At 33.1% G+C, this 22,196-nt stretch overlaps 1 protein-coding gene across 1 annotated transcript; it reads right to left on the reverse strand.

Annotated features, from left to right (window-relative positions):
* Positions 1 to 13,720: 13,720 nt before the first annotated feature.
* LOC133977153 (H-2 class II histocompatibility antigen, E-S beta chain-like) lies at positions 13,721 to 18,811 on the reverse strand. The gene is made up of 6 exons (XM_062415285.1): positions 18,724 to 18,811; positions 18,079 to 18,351; positions 16,374 to 16,587; positions 16,014 to 16,081; positions 15,234 to 15,347; positions 13,721 to 14,422 (listed from the first exon to the last, which is right to left on the reverse strand). Exons 1-6 carry the CDS (start codon positions 18,776 to 18,778, stop codon positions 14,397 to 14,399), a joined length of 750 nt encoding a protein of 249 aa, XP_062271269.1. The 5' UTR covers positions 18,779 to 18,811; the 3' UTR covers positions 13,721 to 14,396.
* Positions 18,812 to 22,196: the final 3,385 nt, after the last annotated feature.

Here is a 22,196-nt window from a genome sequence, read left to right on the forward strand (position 1 = left end):
TTCAGTATAACAGTACATGTATGTTAGAGTTATTCAGTATAACAGTACATGTATGTTAGAGTTATTCAGTATAACAGTACATGTATGTTAGTTATATCAGTATAACAGTACATGTATGTTAGTTATTCAGTATAACAGTACATGTATGTTAGTTATTCAGTTATAACAGTACATGTATGTTAGTTATTCAGTATAACAGTACATGTATGTTAGTTATTCAGTATAACAGTACATGTATGTTAGAGTTATTCAGTATAACAGTACATGTATGTTAGTTATTCAGTATAACAGTACATGTATGTTAGAGTTATTCAGTATAACAGTACATGTATGTTAGTTATTCAGTATAACAGTACATGTATGTTAGTTATTCAGTATAACAGTACATGTATGTTAGGTTATTCAGTATAACAGTACATGTATGTTAGAGTTATTCAGTATAACAGTACATGTATGTTAGAGTTATTCAGTATAACAGTACATGTATGTTAGGTTATTCAGTATAACAGTACATGTATGTTAGTTATTCAGTATAACAGTACATGTATGTTAGAGTTATTCAGTATAACAGTACATGTATGTTAGTTATTCAGTATAACAGTACATGTATGTTAGAGTTATTCAGTATAACAGTACATGTATGTTAGTTATTCAGTATAACAGTACATGTATGTTAGAGTTATTCAGTATAACAGTACATGTATGTTAGTTATTCAGTATAACAGTACATGTATGTTAGTTATTCAGTATAACAGTACATGTATGTTAGTTATTCAGTATAACAGTACATGTATGTTAGAGTATTCAGTATAACAGTACATGTATGTTAGAGTTATTCAGTATAACAGTACATGTATGTTAGTTATTCAGTATAACAGTACATGTATGTTAGTTATTCAGTATAACAGTACATGTATGTTAGAGTTATTCAGTATAACAGTACATGTATGTTAGAGTTATTCAGTATAACAGTACATGTATGTTAGAGTTATTCAGTATAACAGTACATGTATGTTAGTTATTCAGTATAACAGTACATGTATGTTAGTTATTCAGTATAACAGTACATGTATGTTAGTTATTCAGTATAACAGTACATGTATGTTAGTTATTCAGTATAACAGTACATGTATGTTAGTTATTCAGTATAACAGTACATGTATGTTAGTTATTCAGTATAACAGTACATGTATGTTAGAGTTATTCAGTATAACAGTACATGTATGTTAAGTTATTCAGTATAACAGTACATGTATGTTAGAGTTATTCAGTATAACAGTACATGTATGTTAGAGTTATTCAGTATAACAGTACATGTATGTTAGTTATTCAGTATAACAGTACATGTATGTTAGTTATTCAGTATAACAGTACATGTATGTTAGTTATTCAGTATAACAGTACATGTATGTTAGAGTTATTCAGTATAACAGTACATGTATGTTAGTTATTCAGTATAACAGTACATGTATGTTAGAGTTATTCAGTATAACAGTACATGTATGTTAGTTATTCAGTATAACAGTACATGTATGTTAGTTATTCAGTATAACAGTACATGTATGTTAGTTATTCAGTATAACAGTACATGTATGTTAGAGTTATTCAGTATAACAGTACATGTATGTTAGTTATTCAGTATAACAGTACATGTATGTTAGTTATTCAGTATAACAGTACATGTATGTTAGAGTTATTCAGTATAACAGTACATGTATGTTAGAGTTATTCAGTATAACAGTACATGTATGTTAGAGTTATTCAGTATAACAGTACATGTATGTTAGAGTTATTCAGTATAACAGTACATGTATGTTAGTTATTCAGTATAACAGTACATGTATGTTAGTTATTCAGTATAACAGTACATGTATGTTAGTTATTCAGTATAACAGTACATGTATGTTAGTTATTCAGTATAACAGTACATGTATGTTAGAGTTATTCAGTATAACAGTACATGTATGTTAGTTATTCAGTATAACAGTACATGTATGTTAGTTATTCAGTATAACAGTACATGTATGTTAGAGTTATTCAGTATAACAGTACATGTATGTTAGTTATTCAGTATAACAGTACATGTATGTTAGTTATTCAGTATAACAGTACATGTATGTTAGAGTTATTCAGTATAACAGTACATGTATGTTAGAGTTATTCAGTATAACAGTACATGTATGTTAGTTATTCAGTATAACAGTACATGTATGTTAGTTATTCAGTATAACAGTACATGTATGTTAGTTATTCAGTATAACAGTACATGTATGTTAGTTATTCAGTATAACAGTACATGTATGTTAGTTATTCAGTATAACAGTACATGTATGTTAGTTATTCAGTATAACAGTACATGTATGTTAGAGTTATTCAGTATAACAAGTACATGTATGTTAGAGTTATTCAGTATAACAGAACATGTATGTTAGAGTTATTCAGTATAACAGTACATGTATGTTAGTTATTCAGTATAACAGTACATGTATGTTAGTTATTCAGTATAACAGTACATGTATGTTAGAGTTATTCAGTATAACAGTACATGTATGTTAGAGTTATTCAGTATAACAGTACATGTATGTTAGTTATTCAGTATAACAGTACATGTATGTTAGTTATTCAGTATAACAGTACATGTATGTTAGAGTTATTCAGTATAACAGTACATGTATGTTAGTTATTCAGTATAACAGTACATGTATGTTAGAGTTATTCAGTATAACAGTACATGTATGTTAGAGTTATTCAGTATAACAGTACATGTATGTTAGTTATTCATTATAACAGTACATGTATGTTAGTTATTCAGTATAACAGTACATGTATGTTAGTTATTCAGTATAACAGTACATGTATGTTAGTTATTCAGTATAACAGTACATGTATGTTAGTTATTCAGTATAACAGTACATGTATGTTAGAGTTATTCAGTATAACAGTACATGTATGTTAGAGTTATTCAGTATAACAGTACATGTATGTTAGAGTTATTCAGTATAACAGTACATGTATGTTAGTTATTCAGTATAACAGTACATGTATGTTAGTTATTCAGTATAACAGTACATGTATGTTAGAGTTATTCAGTATAACAGTACATGTATGTTAGTTATTCAGTATAACAGTACATGTATGTTAGTTATTCAGTATAACAGTACATGTATGTTAGTTATTCAGTATAACAGTACATGTATGTTAGTTATTCAGTATAACAGTACATGTATGTTAGAGTTATTCAGTATAACAGTACATGTATGTTAGAGTTATTCAGTATAACAGTACATGTATGTTAGTTATTCAGTATAACAGTACATGTATGTTAGAGTTATTCAGTATAACAGTACATGTATGTTAGTTATTCAGTATAACAGTACATGTATGTTAGTTATTCAGTATAACAGTACATGTATGTTAGTTATTCAGTATAACAGTACATGTATGTTAGTTATTCAGTATAACAGTACATGTATGTTAGTTATTCAGTATAACAGTACATGTATGTTAGAGTTATTCAGTATAACAGTACATGTATGTTAGTTATTCAGTATAACAGTACATGTATGTTAGAGTTATTCAGTATAACAGTACATGTATGTTAGAGTTATTCAGTATAACAGTACATGTATGTTAGAGTTATTCAGTATAACAGTACATGTATGTTAGTTATTCAGTATAACAGTACATGTATGTTAGAGTTATTCAGTATAACAGTACATGTATGTTAGTTATTCAGTATAACAGAACATGTATGTTAGAGTTATTCAGTATAACAGTACATGTATGTTAGAGTTATTCAGTATAACAGTACATGTATGTTAGTTATTCAGTATAACAGTACATGTATGTTAGTTATTCAGTATAACAGTACATGTATGTTAGTTATTCAGTATAACAGTACATGTATGTTAGTTATTCAGTATAACAGTACATGTATGTTAGTTATTCAGTATAACAGTACATGTATGTTAGAGTTATTCAGTATAACAGTACATGTATGTTAGTTATTCAGTATAACAGTACATGTATGTTAGAGTTATTCAGTATAACAGTACATGTATGTTAGAGTTATTCAGTATAACAGTACATGTATGTTAGAGTTATTCAGTATAACAGTACATGTATGTTAGTTATTCAGTATAACAGTACATGTATGTTAGTTATTCAGTATAAAAGTACATGTATGTTAGTTATTCAGTATAACAGTACATGTATGTTAGAGTTATTCAGTATAACAGTACATGTATGTTAGTTATTCAGTATAACAGTACATGTATGTTAGTTATTCAGTATAACAGTACATGTATGTTAGTTATTCAGTATAACAGTACATGTATGTTAGTTATTCAGTATAACAGTACATGTATGTTAGTTATTCAGTATAACAGTACATGTATGTTAGTTATTCAGTATAACAGTACATGTATGTTAGTTATTCAGTATAACAGTACATGTATGTTAGAGTTATTCAGTATAACAGTACATGTATGTTAGTTATTCAGTATAACAGTACATGTATGTTAGAGTTATTCAGTATAACAGTACATGTATGTTAGTTATTCAGTATAACAGTACATGTATGTTAGAGTTATTCAGTATAACAGTACATGTATGTTAGTTATTCAGTATAACAGTACATGTATGTTAGTTATTCAGTATAACAGTACATGTATGTTAGAGTTATTCAGTATAACAGTACATGTATGTTAGAGTTATTCAGTATAACAGTACATGTATGTTAGTTATTCAGTATAACAGTACATGTATGTTAGTTATTCAGTATAACAGTACATGTATGTTAGAGTTATTCAGTATAACAGTACATGTATGTTAGAGTTATTCAGTATAACAGTACATGTATGTTAGTTATTCAGTATAACAGTACATGTATGTTAGTTATTCAGTATAACAGAACATGTATGTTAGTTATTCAGTATAACAGTACATGTATGTTAGAGTTATTCAGTATAACAGTACATGTATGTTAGTTATTCAGTATAACAGTACATGTATGTTAGTTATTCAGTATAACAGTACATGTATGTTAGTTATTCAGTATAACAGTACATGTATGTTAGTTATTCAGTATAACAGTACATGTATGTTAGAGTTATTCAGTATAACAGTACATGTATGTTAGTTATTCAGTATAACAGTACATGTATGTTAGTTATTCAGTATAACAGTACATGTATGTTAGTTATTCAGTATAACAGTACATGTATGTTAGTTATTCAGTATAACAGTACATGTATGTTAGTTATTCAGTATAACAGTACATGTATGTTAGTTATTCAGTATAACAGTACATGTATGTTAGAGTTATTCAGTATAACAGTACATGTATGTTAGTTATTCAGTATAACAGTACATGTATGTTAGTTATTCAGTATAACAGTACATGTATGTTAGAGTTATTCAGTATAACAGTACATGTATGTTAGTTATTCAGTATAACAGTACATGTATGTTAGAGTTATTCAGTATAACAGTACATGTATGTTAGTTATTCAGTATAACAGTACATGTATGTTAGAGTTATTCAGTATAACAGTACATGTATGTTAGTTATTCAGTATAACAGTACATGTATGTTAGTTATTCAGTATAACAGTACATGTATGTTAGAGTTATTCAGTATAACAGTACATGTATGTTAGTTATTCAGTATAACAGTACATGTATGTTAGTTATTCAGTATAACAGTACATGTATGTTAGAGTTATTCAGTATAACAGTACATGTATGTTAGTTATTCAGTATAACAGTACATGTATGTTAGTTATTCAGTATAACAGTACATGTATGTTAGAGTTATTCAGTATAACAGTACATGTATGTTAGTTATTCAGTATAACAGTACATGTATGTTAGTTATTCAGTATAACAGTACATGTATGTTAGTTATTCAGTATAACAGTACATGTATGTTAGTTATTCAGTATAACAGTACATGTATGTTAGAGTTATTCAGTATAACAGTACATGTATGTTAGTTATTCAGTATAACAGTACATGTATGTTAGTTATTCAGTATAACAGTACATGTATGTTAGTTATTCAGTATAACAGTACATGTATGTTAGTTATTCAGTATAACAGTACATGTATGTTAGAGTTATTCAGTATAACAGTACATGTATGTTAGAGTTATTCAGTATAACAGTACATGTATGTTAGTTATTCAGTATAACAGTACATGTATGTTAGTTATTCAGTATAACAGTACATGTATGTTAGAGTTATTCAGTATAACAGTACATGTATGTTAGTTATTCAGTATAACAGTACATGTATGTTAGTTATTCAGTATAACAGTACATGTATGTTAGTTATTCAGTATAACAGTACATGTATGTTAGTTATTCAGTATAACAATACATGTATGTTAGTTATTCAGTATAACAGTACATGTATGTTAGTTATTCAGTATAACAGAACATGTATGTTAGTTATTCAGTATAACAGTACATGTATGTTAGTTATTCAGTATAACAGTACATGTATGTTAGAGTTATTCAGTATAACAGTACATGTATGTTAGAGTTATTCAGTATAACAGTACATGTATGTTAGTTATTCAGTATAACAGTACATGTATGTTAGAGTTATTCAGTATAACAGTACATGTATGTTAGAGTTATTCAGTATAACAGTACATGTATGTTAGTTATTCAGTATAACAGTACATGTATGTTAGAGTTATTCAGTATAACAGTACATGTATGTTAGAGTTATTCAGTATAACAGTACATGTATGTTAGTTATTCAGTATAACAGTACATGTATGTTAGAGTTATTCAGTATAACAGTACATGTATGTTAGTTATTCAGTATAACAGTACATGTATGTTAGAGTTATTCAGTATAACAGTACATGTATGTTAGTTATTCAGTATAACAGTACATGTATGTTAGTTATTCAGTATAACAGTACATGTATGTTAGTTATTCAGTATAACAGTACATGTATGTTAGTTATTCAGTATAACAGTACATGTATGTTAGTTATTCAGTATAACAGTACATGTATGTAGCATGGGACAGCAGAGCCTCACATGTTCATTTAATGTGTTGAGTGAATGAAGTCAATGTGAGTATTTTACTGACCTCTTTTATTCCTGTTCTCTCTCTCCGTCCATTCATCTGATTCTGTGAAGTAGTAAACATGTCGCCCCCCCCCCCCCCCCCCCCCCCCCCCATGGTCACTGACCTGACAGAGCTCCGCCCCTTCACCCACCAGTGTTTACCTCTGAAAAACAAACTGAAATACACATTTTACACATAAACACATTATATCCTGTCTGAGCATGAAACAAAGACAGAAACAAAACTACAACAAGCTTCAGAGTAAAACCTGAGAGGAAAGGTGAAGGAAACAGAACAAAGTCTGCAGCTGTTTAATGAAACTGACTCAGAGAATAAAACTGAAGCCACAATCCAATGAAATGTATAAAATATAAATCAGATAAAAACTGTAAACATGTCACATCATCACATAAAACACTGTGTAAATGAGAATATGAGACTTTGAGCTATGATAAATAAAATAAAAAGGATAAAAAGGTTTAAATAATGATGTAATAGTTACAAGAGCAGCAGAGACATGAACATGCTTCTCTGGGAGAAATGGTTTGGAGTCATTAATGAGCCGCTGCAGGATCCTCAGAGTCTGGATGGAGAGTAGAACATTTTTACCCTTCTCTTATTCCAGATGTTGTATAATGACTCTTCATTAAATAAAAATAAGATGTACAGTGGATATAAAAAGTTTACACACTCCTATTAAAATAACAGGTTCTTGTGATGTAAAAAAATGAGACCAAGATAAATCATTCAGAACTTTTTCTACCTTTAATGTCGGACTGCTCCTCTCTGCTACAGACTGGGAGCTGAGAGTTGACTTGAGGAGTGTGACAGTTTCCGCTGCCACTGGTAATACACCACACCATTCATTACACAGACCACATGTTAGCCAGGTAGCATGCTATTGTTAGTTTGGTGGGTGCACACACTGAACTACATTCAACATCCAAGTAAGTTTCCTGTGCTATTTATTCCCATAAAGTTTCCTAGAATCACACACAGACACATTTATTGTTTATGTATCTCTTTATTATTTGAGGTTTGGAAATCATGAGTTTGTAAATGGTAAATGGACTGTACTTATATAGCGCCTTTCTAGTCTTTTCAACCACTCAAAGCGCTTTACACTACAACTCATTCACCCATTCACTCGCATTCATACACCGTTGGCACAGCAACAGGAGCAATTAGGAGTTAAGTGTCTTGCCCAACGACAACCCAAGGAGCCGGGAATCGAACCGCCAATCTTCCAATTGGAGGACAACCGCTCTACCTCCTGAGCCACAGCCACAGCCACCCCCATGTAGTTTGTATCTAATTATGTTGTTTTTTTTATTACCACAGTATTTCCTGGTGCTGGGCAGTGACAAAGGACCCGAGCCTTGCCGTGAAGACCCAATGGGGTTCTTTGGTTAGTACTTTGTATATATATATTGTTCTGCTGCATTTTTGCAGAATGTTTGCTCACATTTCCATGGACGGTATTTAAAGGGCAAGAAATCAACTTCATCTTTTGCATCAAATGGACTTTGTCTTGCAACCTTTTTTCGGCATTTTAAGGTTAGACTACACCTTTTCCAGTCAGCCTTCCGGCACACTATTCTCACTCCAGGTCGGAGTGTGACAAGGAGGCAACTCAAGTTCCCAGACTACACTGTGATCCTGAGGCCTGACACTGTGCTGGCTTCAGCCTCTTCATGGCAAGTGCTCCTCATTGAGCTAACTGTTCGGTGGGAGGACCGCATGGAGGAGATGAATGATCGTACCAGGAGCTGAGGGAGCAGTGCTGGAGGACAGGTTGAAGGGTTCGCTGTGGGCCCATTGAGGTGGGGTGTAGAGGTTTTACTGACCGCTCACTGAGCAAACTCTACAACCTGCTTGGCATCACTGAGCAGACTAAATGGTAAGCCCTCAAGTCAGCCACAGAAGCCTCTGGATGGCTGTGGTTAAAGAGGTCCGACATGTGGGCCGATGCTGCTGGGACCCAGCCAGGCTCTGATCAACCCTTGCTGGATGTATCTTCCAACCTGAAGCACCTTTGATTTTATTACAGGATTCAGTCTTTGTGGGCAGGAGTCTATCAGCATGTCACATCTTGACTTGGCAATATTTGCCCCTCTTCCTTGTAAAAGCCCCCAAATCTGTCGGATTGTGAGGGCATCTTCTGTGCACAGCGCTCTTCAGGTCACCCTGCAGATTATTGTTTGGGTTTAGGTCTGTGTCTGGCTGGGCCATCTTTTCCTCTGGTGAAGCCGTTCTTCTGTTGCTTTGGATGTATGCTTTGGGTCATTGTCGTGTCGTGCTGCTCTTCATCTTCAGCTTTCTACCAGACACCTGAAGGTTTGACTGGTATTTGGAGCTGTTCATTATTCCCTCCACCTTGACTAAAGTCCCAGTTCCATCTGAAGAAAAACAACCCAAAGCATGAAGCTGCCACCACTGAGCTTCACTGTTGGTTGGTGATGCACAGTGTTGTTTTTGGGCCAAACATATCTTTGGGAATTATGGGCAAAAAGTTCAACCTTGGTCTCATCAGACCAGATCACATTTTCCTAAATGCTCTTTGGGACACAACTTCAGTGTTGCTGTCGGCTTCTCTTTGCCTCTCTGACCAGTTTTCTTCTTGTCTTTCATCAGAAGGACGTCCAGTTCTTGGTAACGTCACTGTTGTCCCATATTTTCTCTACTTGTTGATGACTGTCTCACTGTGGTCCATGTTATATCTAATGTAGTCTTATCCTGACTGATTGCTGTAAGATGCAACTAAGTTAATGTCATACATGTATTACTTTTAATTTCCCCCCTAAAAGAGTTGTTTGTTTTTCAGTTGAATCGTACAGGTTAAAGGTGAGTGGTACAGGTTATAGGTCACATTAAAGGTGAGTGGTACAGGTTATAGGTCACATTAAAGGTGAGTGGTACAGGTTATAGGTCACGTTAAAGGTGAGTGGTACAGGTTATAGGTCACATTAAAGGTGAGTGGTACAGGTTATAGGTCACATTAAAGGTGAGTGGTACAGGTTATAGGTCACATTAAAGGTGAGTGGTACAGGTTATAGGTCACATTAAAGGTGAGTGGTACAGGTTATAGGTCACATTAAAGGTGAGTGGTACAGGTTATAGGTCACGTTAAAGGTGAGTGGTACAGGTTATAGGTCACATTAAAGGTGAGTGGTACAGGTTATAGGTCACATTAAAGGTGAGTGGTACAGGTTAAAGGTCACATTAAAGGTGAGTGGTACAGGTTATAGGTCACATTAAAGGTGAGTGGTACAGGTTATAGGTCACATTAAAGGTGAGTGGTACAGGTTATAGGTCACATTAAAGGTGAGTGGTACAGGTTATAGGTCACATTAAAGGTGAGGGGTACAGGTTATAGGTCACATTAAAGGTGAGTGGTACAGGTTATAGGTCACATTAAAGGTGAGTGGTACAGGTTATAGGTCACATTAAAGGTGAGTGGTACAGGTTATAGGTCACATTAAAGGTGAGTGGTACAGGTTATAGGTCACATTAAAGGTGAGTGGTACAGGTTATAGGTCACATTAAAGGTGAGTGGTACAGGTTATAGGTCACGTTAAAGGTGAGTGGTACAGGTTATAGGTCACATTAAAGGTGAGTGGTACAGGTTATAGGTCACGTTAAAGGTGAGTGGTACAGGTTATAGGTCACATTAAAGGTGAGTGGTACAGGTTATAGGTCACGTTAAAGGTGAGTGGTACAGGTTATAGGTCACATTAAAGGTGAGTGGTACAGGTTATAGGTCACGTTAAAGGTGAGTGGTACAGGTTATAGGTCACGTTAAAGGTGAGTGGTACAGGTTATAGGTCACATTAAAGGTGAGTGGTACAGGTTATAGGTCACATTAAAGGTGAGTGGTACAGGTTATAGGTCACATTAAAGGTGAGTGGTACAGGTTATAGGTCACATTAAAGGTGAGTGGTACAGGTTATAGGTCACATTAAAGGTGAGTGGTACAGGTTATAGGTCACATTAAAGGTGAGTGGTACAGGTTATAGGTCACATTAAAGGTGAGTGGTACAGGTTATAGGTCACGTTAAAGGTGAGTGGTACAGGTTATAGGTCACATTAAAGGTGAGTGGTACAGGTTATAGGTCACATTAAAGGTGAGTGGTACAGGTTATAGGTCACATTAAAGGTGAGTGGTACAGGTTATAGGTCACATTAAAGGTGGAAAAAGTTCTTAAATTATTTATCTTGGTCTATTTTTTTAATTACAAGCACCTGGTATTCTAACAGGATTGTGTAAACATTTTATATCCATTGTACTTTCATCATGGAGCATGAAGAGCACATAAATCTAAATGTTTTTAACAGCCTGGTCAGCAGAGGGCGCTGTTGTATAAATTATAGTATAGTCCACATACAGAGCAACTGTGCTGTTTGTAGATACCTAATTTATAAAATAACAAGTAAAAGCAGGCTGAACATGATCTTTAGTAATCCTTAGTTTAAAGAAAAGCTTGAGTTCTACCACTGAGATCATTTATAAACTAATTACACATCAGTCATACCGAAGGAGGGAAAGATAAGCTGGAGTGTAAAGGATCCAGACCAATCAGTGTTTAAATACAGATTATAAACTGTTGCAGTCTATCAGCCTTTCCTGATAGATGAGGATCAGACCGGCTTCATAAGAAACAAACACAATGTAAGGACAGCGCTTCACATTATTAACTACATTTATAAAACCTAGTAGTCCTTCCCAGCAGTGAGGATATAAATGTCTAACCTGATAATGTTTAAGGACTCAGATAAGGCGGCCCAGTCATCACATGTGGAAAACTAAAGGTGTATATATGGATGATGTAATAATAATAATAGAGACAGATTTGTGTCACTACTATAGGATGAATCCATATTTGAATGAATGCAGATGCTCTACTCTCAGGACTGATTCTTGTCTTGAACTTGAACTAATACCAGTCTCAACAGTTCAACTCTTGAACTATCTGTAATATTTTATGTTGCTCTCTTTAATGTGTCACAGTTAGTTGACAGGGTCAGTTTATCCCTACAGGGTTTTACAGGTATTATATCTTTACACTTCTCTCTATACTTGTTTCTATGTTTTTGTAAATGTTCTGAAAATGTTTTAAACTATTTAATGTGGTTATAAACTCACTGGCCTCTTCATGAGGTGAACCTGTGCAATCTAACTCACTCCATTACAACAGCTCTGATATAAACTATACATTTATGAAGTTTATACATTTTCAGTTTCTGTTAACATTATCAGAAAGGAGATAATTCTACTTTATGTTTATTACTGATGTCATAGAGGATGATGGAGGTGTGTTAGGGTTCATTATATTGACTGGTGTTCCTAATATTTTGTCCACTAACCTCCTGCAACCCTCCATCCTCATTTGGGGACATTACAATTTGGGTTTGCTGGATGTTAAACTTCATTCTGCTTCACTTAAACCTGTTGTCCTCGTTTTTGTGCCACCTAGTGGTCGCAAAAACACATTACATTAATCAGTGTAAAATTAAATCAACAGCCAATCCCCAAAGGACAGTGGACCAGGAACAAATCCTTCATTTATTTATTTATGCTAAATAATGGTTGTAGTTTGATACAAATGTGACTCGTTTGAGAATGTTGGGACTTTATCATCGTTGGTTTAAATGTAAGTAAATAAATAGTTTTATATACTGGTGAATTAATTGTGTTGTACAGTAATTAAACCCATTGTCCTCCATATAAGGACATTATATTTTTCCAAAAACTACTTCCTGTTCAAAGTCAATCCTTAGTTCTTGTATTTATCAGGTCCTACTAATCCCAAATATCTAGGAGAAATTCAAAATGCATACCAAACAAAAGCTCAGGACTCAGGACTCAGGTTAATATACATGTCCTAAAATATTAGGAGCAGCAGTCAATATAAATTTGGTGTCAGACTTTATAAATTGCCATTTCTTCTGTTTTGTCTATTACACTGATGATGGTTTATAGCTGAAATATATTTATTATCCACAGTAAATAAGAAGACTGATGTGTGAGAGTTTTGATCCTCACTGCAACCCGATACTCTGTCCAACAGTTGGAGCTCTCTGAACTTCTACTTTACAAAATATATCACCAGTACATCACTGGGTTAACATTACAGCAGCAGTGTCTCTGACCAGTGTTATAACCAGCTTTAGTTTGGACAAACGAGCCAACAGTCAAATCAAATCTAACAGTAAACCTGGCTCATAACAGCACTGACCCAGTATGGTGCTGCTGCCATATTAACCCAAACTGGCTCAGATTTGAACCCAGTGAAGCGGCTGATTCAGTTTCACAGATTCTGGACCTGAAATCAGTTTTTCTTCCACTTTTTGTACATTGGAAATGTTCCCAAAGCTCTTCTGAACATTTTAATGGCTGCCAGTAAAAAGAGGATGATAAAAAGCTCCAGAGGAAGCTCCCACCACCTCTGACCAATAGAATCAACTCTACTGACTGAGTGTAAACATGACTTTTAGCTTGGACTCCAGCAGCAGAAGAGGATCAATATCAAACTGGAAGCAGCTGGACTGTAATAAGTGTTGTTTGTTCTGTGTGAAGCTGTAATGCTTTATGAACTGGACCATTGATCCAATAAACACAAACAGCATCATATTACTGATCAGGTGACAAACTTCCTGTTTATTAACGTCATCAATAAACTCACAGAGCGTGACAAGGTTCTCTGAAGGTTTTCTGAAGGTTTATTGTGGATAAAAACTTGTATCAAATCTACCAATCGCACAAAAATCAATCAGATCAATGGATTATATTGATTGAAGCAGAGTTAAGGAGTCAGTTAGTGGATATACAGGAGCCACTTTATCATCAGCCAGCATAGACAGTTACTGCCTGGGCCCCGACTACAAGGGCCCCAACATCTGTAGGTTCATTATGATGTTTAGATATGAAAGTATTGCATCATGTTACTGTTGTAAATCACTGTTCCCTGAAATTACTCACAAAAGGCCCCAAAGTAGTAGAAAGGCTGCAGCTGTGTACTTGTACTGCAGAGGAAACTTAGTTCCACTACATTTACTGACAGATAATGTTACTGGTTACGCTGCACAGTCACATTTTACTCTCAACATGGAAACATTCAAATATGAGGCATCATTACTGATTCAAAGATCCAGCAGAATAGAAGAAGGAAAAGACAAGCAGCTGCTGAGTCCAGGACCAGGAAGGACCAGGACCAGGACCGGGACCAGGATCAGGACCAGGACCAGGACCAGGACCAGGACCAGGACCAGGACCAGGACCAGGACCAGGACCAGGACCAGGATCAGGATCAGTTAGAGGGGACCAAGATCCGTCCTGAGAGAAGAAAGAAAAGAACCAGAATCATTAAACCTGATCAGACTGGGTTTGGGTTTGGGGGGAAATTACCTGAAGCTCATATTTATCCTTTTTCAGGATCCTCCCCCTGAAACTCCAAACCCAGGTAACCTCTTGGATTCTCGTCTCTCATTGGCTGATGATCACCAGAGCTTTCAGAGTATCAGACTGGTGTCAGACTGGTATTAGACTGGTATCAGACTGTTTATACTGGTATCAGACTGGTGTCAGACTGTTTATACTGGTATCAGACCGGTGTCAGACTGGTATCAGACTGGTATCAGACTGGTGTCAGACTGGTATCAGACTGGTGTCAGACTGGTGTCAGACTGGTATCAGACTGGTTTCAGACTGGTGTCAGACTGGTATCAGACTGGTTTCAGACTGGTGTCAGACTGGTATCAGACTGGTTTCAGACTGGTATCAGACTGGTTTCAGACTGGTGTCAGACTGGTATCAGACTGGTGTCAGACTGGTATCAGACTGGTTTCAGACTGGTGTCAGACTGGTGTCAGACTGGTGTCAGACTGGTGTCAGACTGGTATCAGACTGGTATCAGACTGGTGTCAGACTGGTATCAGACTGGTATCAGACTGGTATCAGGCTGTTTATACTGGTGTCAGACTGGTGTCAGACTGGTGTCAGACTGGTATCAGACTGGTATCAGACTGGTATCAGACTGGTGTCAGACTGGTGTCAGACTGGTATCAGGCTGGTATCAGACTGGTATCAGACTGGTGTCAGACTGGTGTCAGACTAGTATCAGACTGGTATCAGACTGGTTCCTGACCTCTGGACTTCCTCTTGTAGTAGATGAATCCAGCCAGAGATAAGATCAGACCCAGGATCAGTCCTGACGCTCCGATGGCGATCTTGTTTCTCTCTGACTCAGGCAGGGACGGATCTGAGGACAGACAGGTAGAGACAGACAGGTGAGCAGACAGACAGGTAGAGACAGACAGGTGAGCAGACAGACAGGTGAGCAGACAGACAGGTGAGCAGACAGACAGGTAGAGACAGACAGGTGAGCAGACAGACAGGTAGAGACAGACAGGTGAGCAGACAGACAGGTAGAGACAGACAGGTGAGTAGACAGACAGGTGAGCAGACAGACAGGTGAGTAGACAGACAGGTGAGCAGACAAATAGGTGAGCAGACAGACAGACAGGTGAGCAGACAGACAGGTGAGCAGACAGACAGACAGGTGAGCAGACAGACAGACAGACAGGTGAGCAGACAGACAGGTGAGCAGACAGACAGGTAGAGACAGACAGGTGGGCAGACAGACAGACAGGTGAGCAGACAGACAGACAGGTGAGCAGACAGACCGACAGGTGATCAGACAGACAGACAGACAGGTGAGGAGACAGACAGGTGGGCAGACAGACAGACAGGTGGGCAGACAGACAGACAGGTGAGCAGACAGACCGACAGGTGATCAGACAGACAGGTGAGCAGACAGACAGGTGAGCAGACAGACAGGTGAGCAGACAGACAGGTGATCAGACAGACAGGTGAGCAGACAGACAGGTGAGCAGACAGACAGGTGAGCAGACAGACAGGTATTTACCCCAGTCAGTAATCAGAGGCTCACTCAGGCTGGCGTGTTCCACCTTGCAGGAGATCTTCTCTCCAGACCTTCAACACAAACAAACTTCAGACGTTCCACTCAGCACAACTTCAAACTTTCTCTGCTCAATTTTCTTTCCACATTTTTCTGAACTTTGATCCACAAATGAACGAACAGCGATCCGTCCTGACACACTGAATGTAGCTCAGCAGCTTATTGAAACTCACATTTCATGAAAACATGCAGATGAATTTCACTGTGACACTTTCTACTGTGTGACCAGACCTTTACTGAACACCTGGACCCAACTGGACCCAACTGGACCCAACTGGATCTATGTGGACCTGCAGCTGGACTCACCTGGGCGTGTACTCCAGGTGGGAGTGGATCTGGTAGTACCAATCAGCGTCTGCCATCTCCTCAGTGGAAGTGACATCAGAGGTGACTTCCTGTCCGTCTCTGAGCCATTTCACTATGATCGTTTTGGGGTAGAAGCTGTAGAGGCTGCAGACCAACATGGAGGGATGTTTACCAGCAGGGGGAGCCACTGAGTGCAGCCGCACGTACGGCTTCACTGTAACACAGTCACATGAGTATTTATTTATTTATTTATATTATTATCATCATTATTATTACTATTATTACTATTATTGTTGTTGTCATCATTATCATTATCATCATCATCATCATTATCATCATCATCATCATTATTTGTATTATTAAGACATGCAATTAAAAAGTTGACAATTATAATAAAAATAAAATAAAGTAAAGACAAATAGAAAGTAAAAAATTAAAAACTAGACCAAAATAGAACATAAAATAATGCTTTACATTAAAATCATTAAAAGGACATAATGTGCAAATGAAAGATTAAAAGTTAAAGTGCTTTAAAAAGATCATAAACATGAGAAGAGAAACATTTTTAACATGGATTTTAAAATGTTGACATTTGTAGTAAAGTAAAGGGTAGCTTGTTTAAAATATACTCAGAGTAAAAGTTACTTTTTATCGGGGGGGGGGGGGGGGGGTAGTGCATAAAGGAAGAATGATAGCCTATAAAGTTGTTTTTAATTAAAGGTAAAGCTTTAGAAATTAAAGTGCAATGTCAACACACAACATTAAAACATATAGGGAGATATAATGTGTCATTTTAGTGCAGACCATCCCATAAACAATACAACCACTGGATTTAAGGCGGTATTAACAGTTATACTGAAAATCTATAAATGAAACAGATCAAAGTCACCAGTGTTGTAACTTTCCTTAAACGACCCAAAGAAGACAGAACCCTGAGTATCACTGTACTAAAGTCTCCTGGGAGACTATGAGGGCTGGAAGTGACAATTAATGATGAAAATAGAGTGATGAATTATAAAATGATTAAAACAGTCGTGATTTAATGAAAACATGTTTCATCATTTTCTCCGTCTTACATTCATCATGAACAACACTAAATTGTCTAAATTTATCATTTAAGAAAAGTGTCCTCAAGGCTGGAAGTAACAAAATATAATGTTAAAGAATGGAAGTGATTAAAATGATTATGAATTAATAATAGAAGTGATGAAATGTCAATTGATTGGCTCGAAACCATTTATATTATTAATCAGGTTTGAATGATGAATGTAAGATGGGAAACAAATATTGTTATTATTATTTTATTATTATTATTTCATCATTATTATTATATAGTAACAATAATAATAATAATAATAATAAAAGTAATAATATCACCATCATCAGCTGCAGTATCATTGTTTGACCAGCAGGAGGAGACAGAGACCTCACTGTGACGTGTTGCTCATGTTATTAAAACAGCTTCTGATTTATTACAAATGATCCAAAAACTAAACGTTGATTCATTTAAAATAATGATTTAATGAATAATTATGATAATAATAATAATAATTATAATGATTATTTAACAGGAAGTTCACTCTGATCAATCAGTCAATTTAAACTCTGCTGATGATCAATAAACACGTCAGCTGTCAATCAATCAGCAGAGTTAATGATTCAGTTTGTTAACGAGGTTTAAACGAGGTTTCAAACACTAACTCACCTGATTTAGTCAGAGCTTTGTTGTAGTCATTCTTAACGTTGTTTAGGCAGTACGTCTCCCTCTGAGCATTCATCGCAGCCAGCTCTGAAGGATCGTTGTTGAAGCGTTTTGCGTTCATCACTCCCAGCTCAGTGTAGCCGACATATTTTCCCACACTGCTGTCAAAGTTGAGGATCTCCAACTTGTTGTAATAATAAGACCTGATGTACCTGACGTTCTCCAGATTAGTGGAGTTAAACTCACAGCTGGTCTCTGCATAATGCATAAATCCATCTGAAGAAAGAAACAATCAGTTTGACTCAGTACAGTCTGATCAGAGTATTGATCAGTGATCAGTGTATTGATCAGTGATCAGTGTATTGATCAGTGATCAGTGTATTGATCCTACCTGCTGTGTAATGAGGTATAATCAGAGTATTGATCAGTGATCAGAGTATTGATCAGTGATCAGTGTATTGATCAGTGATCAGAGTATTGATCAGTGATCAGAGTATTGATCAGTGATCAGAGTATTGATCAGTGATCAGTGTATTGATCCTACCTGCTGTGTGATGAAGTATTGATCAGTGATCAGTGTATTAATCAGTGATCAGAATATTGATCAGTGATCAGAGTATTGATCAGTGATCAGTGTATTGATCCTACCTGCTGTGTAGACAGTGATGAAGAGGAGGGAGAAGCTCAGAAAGGATGAAGCCATGTTCCTCTGATCTCTTGACAAACACTGACACAGTCTGACTGAGAGCTGCTGTAAAAACCAGAGGAGCTGATCACATGACCTGCTGATCAGCTGTTACCAGGCAGACGTCTGCTGGAGGTGAAAACTCACAGTCACACTGATGTTACAGTAACAACTACAACTATTCATCATGTTCACCACTTCATCAAGTTCATATATAACATGGAGATGATAGAAAATCATCTGTGGAAACTTAATTAAGATGCTAACGATGCTAATGATGCTAATGATGCTAATGATGTAGTTATTGTAGTATTAATATGTAATATTTTAAAGTAATGTGTTTTATATTGAGGTGTCTGTTCTGCCTTGGTCTTTGGTTCTGGGAACTCCTGTGACACTCGATCAAACGTTTACTTAGGTTAAAGGTTAAGGTTAGCTATAAAGGGCCAGAGACTATTTCTCCAGACTGACCATTCGTTAAAAGCTAGTAATACATGAGGGGTCAGGGCAAGAAACTATATATAGTTATAAGAATGGGAAAAGAGAGAGAAGTTCAGATTGGGACCAGGACTCTCTCAGATTGGATGTTTGACACTGATCTCTTTGTAATTAACCTTTAAAAATTTCCTTCTTCATCAACACACCAAGAATCTACCTGTTAAATTACACTTCAAAATGTTCATTATTTTATGTTAAAGGAAAGTTAAAAATATTTACAGGTAAATTCATTTCTCAATTTTGTAAAATGATTTTAATTTCATGATGAATGAGAGATGTGAATGAAGTTAAAACAGAATAATTAATGTTAATTTCTATTTACATTAAAGTTAATAAATGAAGCTGCTGCAGATTCACAGAGTCCCAGATAAGGAAAAACACTCATTTAACCAGCTGGGTAAAAGGAACCAGGAACATTAAAATACAAGAAGAACTAAAGGAAACTGACTTTAGAGACTCTTTATTTGTTGTTTTGTTTCTCATCATAATAGAAAGAGCTTCATTATATAGTTTAGTTTATATCTTTTATAACTGTAACAGTTGTTTAGTTTTGCTGTTAAACTGTAATAAACCTTTTTGTTGCTGATGAGACAGGGGAGAGCCGTATTGTTTTTGGACCGCTCTCTTTTTTCCGTTATCTCCTAATCGGGTTTATGTTTTGTTGTGGACACTGCACCATCTACAGTATAATAAAACCTCTGTTCCATCCAAGCCATGCAGTGATTGTTTTATTGGAGCGCGTCAGGACCGCAGGTCTCCTCTGAACTAAGGAAGGCAGCTGAGACCCATAGAAAGACAGGAAGTGGAGACAGATTTCAGAATAAACTCAAGTGTTAAATTTAGTTTTCTGATTCATCGTCTAGTTAAAAATCTGTTAATAAAAGAACCAAAAAATAAAGATTTGTATTTCCCCAGTAACTGTTATTATGGATCACATGAACATCAGGGAGAGTCTGTCTGTCAGAGACATTTTAAACATATTTATATTTTACATCATTTGTCGTCATTTTCATGTGAGGCTGAAGATTCCTGATCATCAGGTTTGAGTTACATGAAACATCATATCAATTATTCTAGAAACATTTAACCTAATAAACAATGTTCAGTGTTTAAAACACCCTGATTTATATTCTGGGTTATTAAATAATTAATTAATCAGAATATCAATAAATACAGACGCTAATAATCAATAAATAACATAAACGCATTCTGTCAGCAGGAATGATTCATATAATATAATATAATATAATATAATATGATATGATATGATATAATATAATATAATATAATATAATATAATATAATATAATATAATATAATATAATATGATATGATATGATATAATATAATATAATATAATATAATATAATATAATATAATACAGTATAATATAATATAATATAATATAATATAATATAATATAATATAATATAATATAATATAATATAATACAGTATAATATAATATAATATAATATAATATAATATAATATAATATAATATAATATAATATAATATAATATATAATATAATATAATATAATATAATATAATATAATATCATATAATATAATATAATATAATATATATAATATATATCATATATATAATATAATATAATATAATATAATATAATATAATATAATATAATATAATATAATATAATAATATAATATAATATAATATAATATAATATAATATAATATATATAATATAATATAATATAATATAGTATAATATAATATAATATAATATAATATAATATAATACAGTATAATATAATATAATATAGTATAATATAATATAATATAATATAATATAATATAATATAATACAGTATAATATAATATAATATAATATAATATAATGTAATGTAATGTAATGTAATGTAATGTAATGTAATATAATATAATATAATATAATATATATAATATAATATAATATAATATAATGTAATGTAATGTAATGTAATGTAATGTAATATAATATAATATAATATAATATAATATAATATAATATAATGTAATGTAATATAATATAATATAATATAATATAATACAGTATAATATAATATAATATAATATAATGTAATGTAATATAATATAATATAATATAATATAATATAATATAATATAATATATATAATATAATATAATATAATATAATATAATATAATATAATGTAATATAATGTAATATAATATAATATAATACAGTATAACATAATATAATATAATATAATATAAAATAATATAATATAATATAATATAATATAATATAATATAATATAATATAATATAATATAATACAGTATAATATAATATAATATAATATAATATAATATATATAATATAATATAATATAATATAATGTAATGTAATGTAATGTAATGTAATGTAATATAATATAATATAATATAATATAATATAATATATATAATATAATATAATGTAATGTAATGTAATGTAATGTAATGTAATATAATATAATATAATATAATATATATAATATAATATAATGTAATGTAATGTAATGTAATGTAATATAATACAGTATAATATAATATAATATAATATAATATAAAATATTATGATATAATATAATATAATATAATATAATATAATATATATAATATAATACAGTATAATATAATATAATATAATATAATATAATATAATATAATATAATATAATATAATACAGTATAATATAATATAATATAATATAATATAATATAATATATATAATATAATATAATACAGTATAATATAATATAATATAATATAATATAATATAATATAATATAATATATATAATATAATATAATGTAATATAATATAATATAATATAATATAATATAATATAATATAATATAATACAATATAATACAATACAATATAATATAATATAATGTAATATAATATAATATAATATAATATAAT

The sequence above is a fragment of the Scomber scombrus genome, unplaced genomic scaffold, assembly GCF_963691925.1.
Source record: "Scomber scombrus unplaced genomic scaffold, fScoSco1.1 SCAFFOLD_332, whole genome shotgun sequence".
Classification (NCBI taxonomy): Eukaryota; Metazoa; Chordata; class Actinopteri; order Scombriformes; family Scombridae; genus Scomber; species Scomber scombrus.